Genomic DNA, 9171 nt, shown 5'->3' with positions numbered 1-9171 from the left:
GTGTTTTCATAGCTCAGGGTTAACTGTATCAAGGATAATCAGAGCTTTGATTATCTGGGGAGGACAGAGGGGAGGGGGAAGGATTCATGATTATGCTTAGGCCAATCACAATGCAGAAGAATCTACCTATACCGTCAAAAAAAAAATAACAATCCAATGAAAAAATAAACGCTCTAGAGAACAGTTAGCATTCTGGATGCAGTGGTTTCAGATGAAAAATTTTTTTTCAAGGTGCCCTACAAAAGATTTATTTAAAAATATTTGCTAGTCAATATTATTTGTTGTTGTATGTCTTGCGCGTTCAGATCTTCTTGTCTCGATTGTTTACATGTATATTTCAAACTGGACAATGAATGAAGCCTATTCGCCTTTTCTTTGCACCTAATATCAGAAAGGCTTGGGCCCCCAATTAAAAATGCATTTCTGCGTCGGAAGCCCCTTCTCCCAAAGGTTTTCGGATGTGGTTTTCAAGCAGTTCCGAAACCAGAAGTTTTCGTCCTTTTTGGACCTCAATTTAGGGAAAAAATAATTTAGTTAGATCAATTTTAGGCAAATACCTCATTGGTTCATTTTAGGAGGAGGGTGAGAGCCCAGCCTAAAAAAAAGTTCTCTTTTGTGTCTTTTTGCCAAGGAACATACGAGCCCATTATTGGGGTAACCAGAAATAGTGCTCTTTTTTAATTTCTTTGATCATTGTAGTAAGTTTATTGCTAATATACTAGGCTCTCCTTGCCCCATGGACTTCAGTTGCAAATTTTAATATGTTTAAACAAAGCTCTTTCGGAAGATTTTCAGGGCCCCATCTTCAGATGAACCTCTTGGCCCAAAACTTTATAAATTTTTAGTCTTTAAAAAAAGAATAAAAAAATATCCTTTTTGAGCCCCCAATTTAGGTTGAAACAATTTTTTCTCGACTATTCTTGCGCAATGGAATCTTCCAGGACCGAAGGGGTTAAAAAAAAAGTTTTGATAAAATACAAAAAAAAAAAAAAAATACTGGTCCCCTTCTCGGGAATACATGCTTTAAGCCGAACTTTTTTTGTGTATTAAGATTTTCTTGGCCTATTAACTTAACAACATGTGTTTCAATCTGTCCGAAAGAGTCTGTTGGTCCTTTTGTCAGACCCTATTTTGAGGGGATTCTATTCGTTTCCTTTTTGGGGATCCGTTACTGATCTTAAAACCACAATAAGACAAGTCCACCTTATTGAAAGCCTTTTCCACTATAAAAGAAATTACTAAAGAACAGCCAAGTTCCATCTTTTACGGCCATATTCGCTGTTCGTAAGTTCTCTCATATCCAACGACATATTTATTGTATTTTTAAAATATTCTTAGAAAAGTGTTTATCCCTAAATCACAGGGAAAATACTTGGGGACATAGCATTTCCCACGTGGAAATGCCACGTGGGAAGCATGGGGACAAATAACACATGAAATGGACTGGTTTCTCCTTTAACGTTATTCTTGGCTACAACAGAATGGCTTGGATTCGGTCCTCGTTTCAAAAGAAGAAAATCGTCACAACTGTATTATGGTAACTCCACGCAAAGTGGCCAAGGGGAAAAAAGTAAATTATACAAGGGAGAGCTTTCGCTCTTTACCAAGACACCGCTAGTGCCTTAGGAAATTTAGTTCAGAGATTGTAGCGATTAACTACATAAGCGTTCCTAAAACATACTAAACTAATAAATTAATTTCTGAAAAGAATCTGAAAAGATTTTTAGAGCTTGATCAGCTGAAATGATAAACATGCCTTTTTTTGCAGAAAGACGAGGGGTTGACAAGAAATGCAAATAGCGAATAATGGTGGTTGGGCTTCCTATAGATAGATAATTTAAGATGGAGGATATTCTGTAGAATCAGGGCATCGAAGATAGGAAATTCCCTGAATATTCAACCTCCAACGTAAACTGAATCCAAATTAATCAAGTACGTCAAGAAATTATTCAGAGAATCATTCTCATGGTCCCAAACGGATACAGCATAATTCAAATATTGGGACCAGAAAGAATGCTTCTGCGAAAAAGTATCCAAAACGGAATGTTTGATGAAATAAATATGGAAACTTGCCAAATAGTGAAATAAAACCTGTCCCATTATAAACCTATGATATAGAGCATTTGCGGAAACGGTTGTAATTAGAGGATTTAAGGAGGCGAAACTCCGGAAATTCTACCTTAACTCTATATGTAGAACATAAAATTACATGTGGTAGTTGTAGAGCTAAAGTACTTCAATCGAAAGTAAACAGCGTTTAAATGAACGTTTTTCCACTATGATAAACGCTTTTGTTCTTGTAGAATTCGATAAATAAATATAAGTCGAATTTCGTTTACATGGAGAGAGAGAGAGAGAGAGAGAGAGAGAGAGAGAGAGAGAGAGAGAGAGAGGGAAGGAAGGCCCAAAATTTTTTCTTTCATTAAAGATAGACAAGTGAAATATTCTGGACATTTTCTAGAGAAAATGTTTAAGGATCATTTCAGGAATAAAGTCTTTTGATTTGGTGCCAAACTAGTCTTCTTATGAACAGACTGGCTCAAAACTGTTCAGGTTGGTTACTATAAAGAAATTGTCTGTTGATACGAAAAAAATGTAAATACCTTGAATGTGGTTTGAATGAGACTGTAAAAGATTGATGAAAAGCTTTGAGGATTGCTTGGGAATAACATGTTAAATTTTAAATAAAGACAGGGTTGTTCTGGGATATACTTGCGAAAAACATCCTGGGAATTAGCATATATTTATCAAGTTTTGGATTCATGTTCTGAGAGAGATACGTTGAAAACTAAAAAGTTGAATTTAAGCTGTCATAACCCTTCCTCGCAAATTTTCTTTTAACTTTTAGCAACGGACGGTTTTTTGAACTACTGTTCTCATTCCCCGAAAAAGATGTATATTTTCCAAAACCATTACAACTTAAAAAGTTTTCACTTTCTTTTTGCTATTTCTAACCCTTGCTGTTTTCAACAAATTGCTGTTTTCAAAATCTAGAGGGGTCAGAATTGTTTCTGTTTTTTTAGCGAAAATAAAAAAAGGCATTTTTTCATGAAAAACATTAATGGGATTAAAAAAAGAACTGGGGGGGGGGGGGGGAAATTTTGTACATTGTGTTCTCTTTGCGGTGGAATTGTGCCTGAGCCAGAGTTTTCTTAATCCTTCCTTTTTAGCATTCGCAATGAATTTTGTATCAACTAATGCTAAATTGATAGCCAGGGAGGTATGGAACTGAAATTTGGCCACGATCGTATCTACTTCTGCAGCATTTGATGTTGGCTGGCCACTGTTTTACTAAGATATTTTACAAGGAAAAATTCGGAGCGCTGAAACCAGTACTGAATTCCTGGCTCTTCACAGAGGGATGTAGATTGTGAGCTTCATTTAACGCCTACGGCTATACGCAAGGCTGCGTTTTGTGTTATTTCAGGCTGATTTTTACTGGCAGTCTAGAAACTGCCATATAGCATAAATGTCCTGGGCGGTAGACTGGTTGCTAAAAGAAGGAATGGCATTTAGGGCTACATATCTTTTGGTTTGTTCGTTATTTAAAAATGCGCCTGGATATCTTATCTGGGTTGCCAAAGGGACACTTTTAGTGCTTTTTTGACACTTTTTCACTCTGGGTGACACCGTGCCACTATTGGGTGAAAAAAAGCCACTTTTTGAAAAAAGGACACTTTTTGGCATTTTTTCAAAATCAGTACCATATGTATTTATTTTCAGTTTTCTCTTAACTGCAACTGCTTTTAATTTGTGCTTTTCAGGTTCGTTTCCGTCTTAGGGATTTTTGTATCGTATCCACACTACTTATCTTTTCAAAAGCGTGAAAATTCAAACGTGGTGAAACATGTGACTTGGTCAAGAGAGTTTAGAAAAAGTTTTTTTGATAAAAAAAAACTGAAGCAAGCATATTACTGCTGGTAAGTAAAAGCTTATTTTATTTTATGACTTGTAGTCTACAGGAGTATGCAGAAGTGCGGCCTGGATAGTAGTTATTGGCAAACTATCTTATCCTGATCTGATTTGCTGCTGCTTAATCATTTTTTGGACGAGGGTGAACCTCAGTTGATTTCCTGAATTAAGACATTAAGCTTTTGGTAAATGTGCAGTTTAGGTTCACATGCATTTGAGAGGGTGGACCCTGTCCCATATGGGTACAGTCTAACCCACTAGAAAAATTCTCTGGTAACTTTCAAGAACATGTAATACTGTCATAGACTGAACATCACATCCAGTGTGCCAAGTGCTAACTAAGAAAATGTTCTTTTTGCCCAAAGTGATGAAAGGATGCAAGAACAGCAGTGAAAATTGTTTTGATTTACATGCTGTAACCTGGTGGACTGTTTAAAGGAGAAACAGAAGACTATTATTGAAACCAACCAAGCTTCCAAGCCAAATCATAAGCAAATTGGCAAAATTGTACCTACCCAATCACATGCAGTGTGGTCACCCCTGGTTACCTTTTTTGTGAAACAGTCAAAGGAACCCTCTGCAGACAAGGCTTCAAAAGATAAGGCATCCAAGATTCTAGCCTACATGAAACTATTATTGAAACCAATCAAGCTTCCAAGCCAAATCATAAGCAAATTGGCAAAATTGTACCTACCCAATCACATGCAGTGTGGTCACCCCTGGTTACCTTTTTTGTGAAACAGTCAAAGGAACCCTCTGCAGACAAGGCTTCAAAAGATAAGGCATCCAAGATTCTAGCCTACATGAAAGAACCTACAACGAAGGTATATCTGTACTTTCTGGCTTTTGTGCTTGGTAAGATAAATACATTGAACGCACAGTTCCAGTCTGGGGACACAATGATCCATACTTTGATAATCAGCTTCAGATCGACATTGAAGCGATCATGAGATGCTTCGTGAAACTAGAAATCCTGAACAGAAGTAATGCTTTTGAGTTGCCTCTTGATCCCCGAAACTACAAAGATGTGAAAGATGTGTTGTGTGGTCCCAACACAGAAGCTTATCTGAATGAAGAAAGAGCATCAGGGAAAGCTGTTGAACAGTTTAGGCTGACGTGCTTGGGATTTTACGTCAAACTGGTGAAGCAGATGAGAAAGCGGGTTAATCATAAAGATAAGACGTTACAAACTCTCGAGTACTTAGACCCGAGAGTTGCCATGAATGGAACTGTTGAAAACGATTAGTCCTTTGACCATCAGATTTAGCAAACTCCTGAGGAAAAGTCAGAGCGAGATAGAGTCTGCTAGAGACACTCTAGAAAACCAGTGGCTGAGTCTGCCAGATTCCAAAGAAGAAATGATCCTGAAGTCTGGTGGTGAAGAGCTAGTGTCCTCACCATCTTATTTATGGAAGCTCTTGTTAGATGTGAAGAATCCTGACGGCACTCTCAAATTCTTTGAACTATCAAACTTTATGTTGAACTTATGCGCGTTACCTCACTCAAGTGTTGTGGCCGAAAGACAATTTTATCAACTAACAAACATTAAAACTAACTTGCGAAATCGGTTGGAAATAAAAACTGTGGATTCCCTCATGCATGTAAAGCAGATGGTTACTCGTAGCGCTGCGTCGGTGGATCGGTGGCAGATTCCGCCAATATTACTTAACAACTTTTCGAGGTGGTGCTGCAAGGCTTACGACAAGGATGAGTAAATAGAGAATGAATCTGAACCTGACCTATTTGACTGACCAATCAGAAAACCAAATAACGGAAATCAGATTGATGTAGCCAAGGTTTTTTCCTCCAAAATGGTTAACCACTAGAAATTGATTTTATTTTCAAAAATGAAAGCTGAAGCTTTGAACAGATTTTTTGTACAGGAATTCTGCATTAAAGTTTAATTCTGCATTAAAGCATAAGCACGTCAGAACAAATACAATGATAAAATAAATGTTAAGGGATAAACATAGTTACAAAGTTAAATCCATTATTGAAATGTGAAACAAAATAGGGAACGAAAGAGTTTTTGTACCTCATGGTCAACAATTGGGGACACGAGTCAAGTTGGGTATTTGGAGCTCTACAAGCACTAAGTCTTGTATTAGGAAGGATTGGGGGGTTTTCTTTTAAGGGGGGAAGAAAACGTCGATGATAGTTCGAACTAAGGCACTTGTGCCCAAAGTTCATGGTAAGGAAGTGACGTTGTGATTCAAATGTCGTGAGTTCAAGTCTAGAAAAACCTTCATCGTAAGTAGTATAGGACGTCCCCAGTGTAATTTTTATAGCTCTTTTTTGAATGCTTTCAATTTTGGAACATTGGGATGTGGTTAACCCAGGGTGCAAGACAGGGCAAGAATATTCAAGATAAGGTCTTATATAAGAACAATAAATTATTTTAAGGTTCTGGATTGATTTGGAGAATCGTTTGAGAAGGGAGAAATATTTAAGGAGAAAACCACCTGTTTTAAATAAGTGAAAAGAGTGAGATTTTCATTTAAGGTCATTGTCCAACTGCACACTAAGCAGCTTAACCATGTTTAAATTTGGAATGGAAAGGAAATTATTGATTGGGGGTACATTTTTTAAAAAGGAGAATAGCATTAAACTGCTTTTCGGTATGCTTAGATTGAGTTTAACATTGTCAAGGTCGTTCTTTAAGTTGTTAATGAGTGAGTCAAGTTTAACGCCCAAAGTGTTTGGGGTTTGACAAAGGATAAGTAATGTCAATTCATCCGCAAATTTAAAAGTGTTGTCAAAATTTGGTAAAACATTGTTAAAAACAATTAAAAATACTAAAGAACCCAATTTAGTCCCTTGGGGTGCTCCACAGGAGATCGAGGTAAAATCTGATGAATCTCCGTTAGGGAGGACTACACATTGCTCACGATCAGACAAAAAACTAGCTACCATACGTAAAACAAAATCTCTGACACCTAAAGCCCTTGCATTATCAGTAACTGTCTGATGATCCAAGTTGTCAAAGGCTTTGCTAATATCAGCAAAAACAGCCTCAACGTAGGAACTACTTAACTCAAGATGTTTGAAAACAGTGTCAAGCATATAACATAAACAATGAGTGGTGCTATGATTCGGCCTTAAGCAAAACTGATTCGGGTTAATTTTATCTTGAATATCGTAAAAGAGGAAATTGTAAATAAAACTTTCAAAAATTGTAGAGAAAATAGAGGTTTTTGATATTGGTCTTAAGTCGGAGGGAACTTTTGGGGTCTTGTTTTTCGGTATAGGTGACATAATAGCTCGCTTAAAACACACTGGAAAAATACCATCTACAAAACAAAAATTGCAGTTAGAGGTACACTTAAATAAGGGGCACATTTCACAATCAATTTGGTAGGGATATCACCTGGGTATACTGACTTATTTGTGTCAAGATTTTCGAGTTTAAGCTGGGTCTGATGTACTTCAATCACAGGAATTTCACTCACTGCACTGTTGGTCGGCATATTTTGGAGTGGTGGGTGAGCTTAACAAGTTAAAGGAAAATAATCATTTATGATGTCCGCACTCACTGGGTCGCCGTTACTATCCAGCAAAAGAAACTTAGAAGAGACCTTTCCCATGAGATCTTGGATACATTTGTGGAAATTCTTAGGGTTAGAATACAGTATTATGGGTTAGATTAATAGGGTTAGAATACTTATTGAGTACGTGAGCACCATGCTCTTTTCTTGCTTTACAAATTTCACTAATAACAATGTTTCGAAGTTTTCGAGATTCTTGGAAAAATCCTTCCTTAAAGAGTCTATCGCGTTCATTTATTAAGCACAAAGTTTTTTTTATCTATCCATGGTTTACAAGTGGATTTGCGATTGGCTTTTTTCACTGGAAAGGTGTCACAGTATAACTGGAAAAGTTTTGCTGAAAAATTAGAAGCCATTTCATCACCATTAGTAAGACATAGGATATTGGCCCAGGATTTGGAGTTAAGTTTTACTTTGAAATGGGAAATCTTCTCGTCAGTAATGGGTCTATATGAATAACTGATCAATAGTTTAGGGGGAAAGGATGATAAAGGGATCTAAAAGATGCATAGATGGTCACTTGTCCCTAATGGAGGGGATATTTTTGGTGCAAAGTAGTAATCTTCAATTTTGGTAAAAATCAAGTCTAGGGTTTTATCACTGCGTGTAGGCGACTTGACAACCTGATCAAGACTAAGAGCAGCGCTAAGCCACTTTTGGTCTAGCTCATTAAAATCACCACATAAGGTAATTGCAGCATAGGGGTACTTGTGGCGAATTTTGTCAGTATAAAGTTGCAGATATGCCGTCAGCTCCTTTTTAAATCCACTACGAGGAGGGTAATAAATAATACAAAAAATCATGCAAGATAAGTCTTTTGGGAGGTTTTTGGGTCTGGTTCAGAGCCATAAAACTTCAGTTTTTGAGTTGTTCTCTATTTCAGAAAATGAAAGAATCCGATTTGGGAGGGTACACTTACAAAAAAGCCACTACTCCACCATGAGATAGAGGAATCTTTATCCAATCTGGGCTTAAAATGATTAAGCCCCAGTCTGTGGGAAATGATAGACAAAATTTTGTAGAAGATCTGATATGCTACTGAAAGAAAAGAGGGAACGAGGGCAATTAAGCCGTGTCAGCAGCGACAGACATCGTATCTGTAGTCTGCTGATGCAAATCTTCTAAGCCCTGTCTTCATTATGCTGTTTTTGGCCGAGACGGCTGGGGCGGCTCATAGTGAAGACAGGTTTTATCGCCGTTTTCGTTTTCTTGCCGTACAGAGTAGACATTTTGGCTGAAAACGTATAAACTAAACAACACAATTTGTCATTCATCTTAGTTGTAGGCTACTCCAACATTTCTTTACGTTCCTGTAAAACCACAAACGCAACACAAATGACTCAAAATTTTCTGCAGCTCCTGAAATAAGACTGCGCTTTCGAATTTTTTGCCGAAAACGACAAAAACGAAAACTGTTGGGCTTTACTGAGTTTTCGGAAGAAGAATAACTATTACAACTAAAGGTTCGAGAGAACCAGAGAAATTGTACTAAATTCTTTTTCTTCTTGGCGTATAAGGCGATTTGAGGTTTTAAATGGGACTTTACTTATTTGAAGAACCGCTTTGCTTTTACTTGAAAAAGAGGAATGCAAATCTGACACTGGAGTTGCGAGAAAACCATTTAAAGCCTTTTTTTGTCAACTTTTAAAGTATATTGGCTAATTTTCTAGGAGGACACTAAAAGTGTCCCTTTTTTGCTGAATTTGACACTTTA

At 37.1% G+C, this 9171-nt stretch overlaps 1 protein-coding gene across 1 annotated transcript; it reads right to left on the bottom strand.

Moving 5' to 3' along the window:
* Positions 1-6405: 6405 nt before the first annotated feature.
* On the bottom strand, positions 6406-7167 carry LOC136025755 (uncharacterized). Its single transcript, XM_065701742.1, has one exon. It carries the CDS (start codon positions 7165-7167, stop codon positions 6406-6408), a length of 762 nt encoding a protein of 253 aa, XP_065557814.1.
* Positions 7168-9171: the final 2004 nt, after the last annotated feature.

The sequence above is a fragment of the Artemia franciscana genome, chromosome 4 (genome assembly GCF_032884065.1).
Source record: "Artemia franciscana chromosome 4, ASM3288406v1, whole genome shotgun sequence".
NCBI lineage: Eukaryota > Metazoa > Arthropoda > Branchiopoda > Anostraca > Artemiidae > Artemia > Artemia franciscana.
This window is presented reverse-complemented; position numbering and strand designations above follow the sequence as displayed.

Excerpts from the sequence above, each read along its gene's own strand:
- LOC136025755 (XM_065701742.1), bottom strand. The coding sequence starts at position 7,167 with ATGTCACCTATACCGAAAAACAAGACCCCAAAAGTTCCCTCCGACTTA.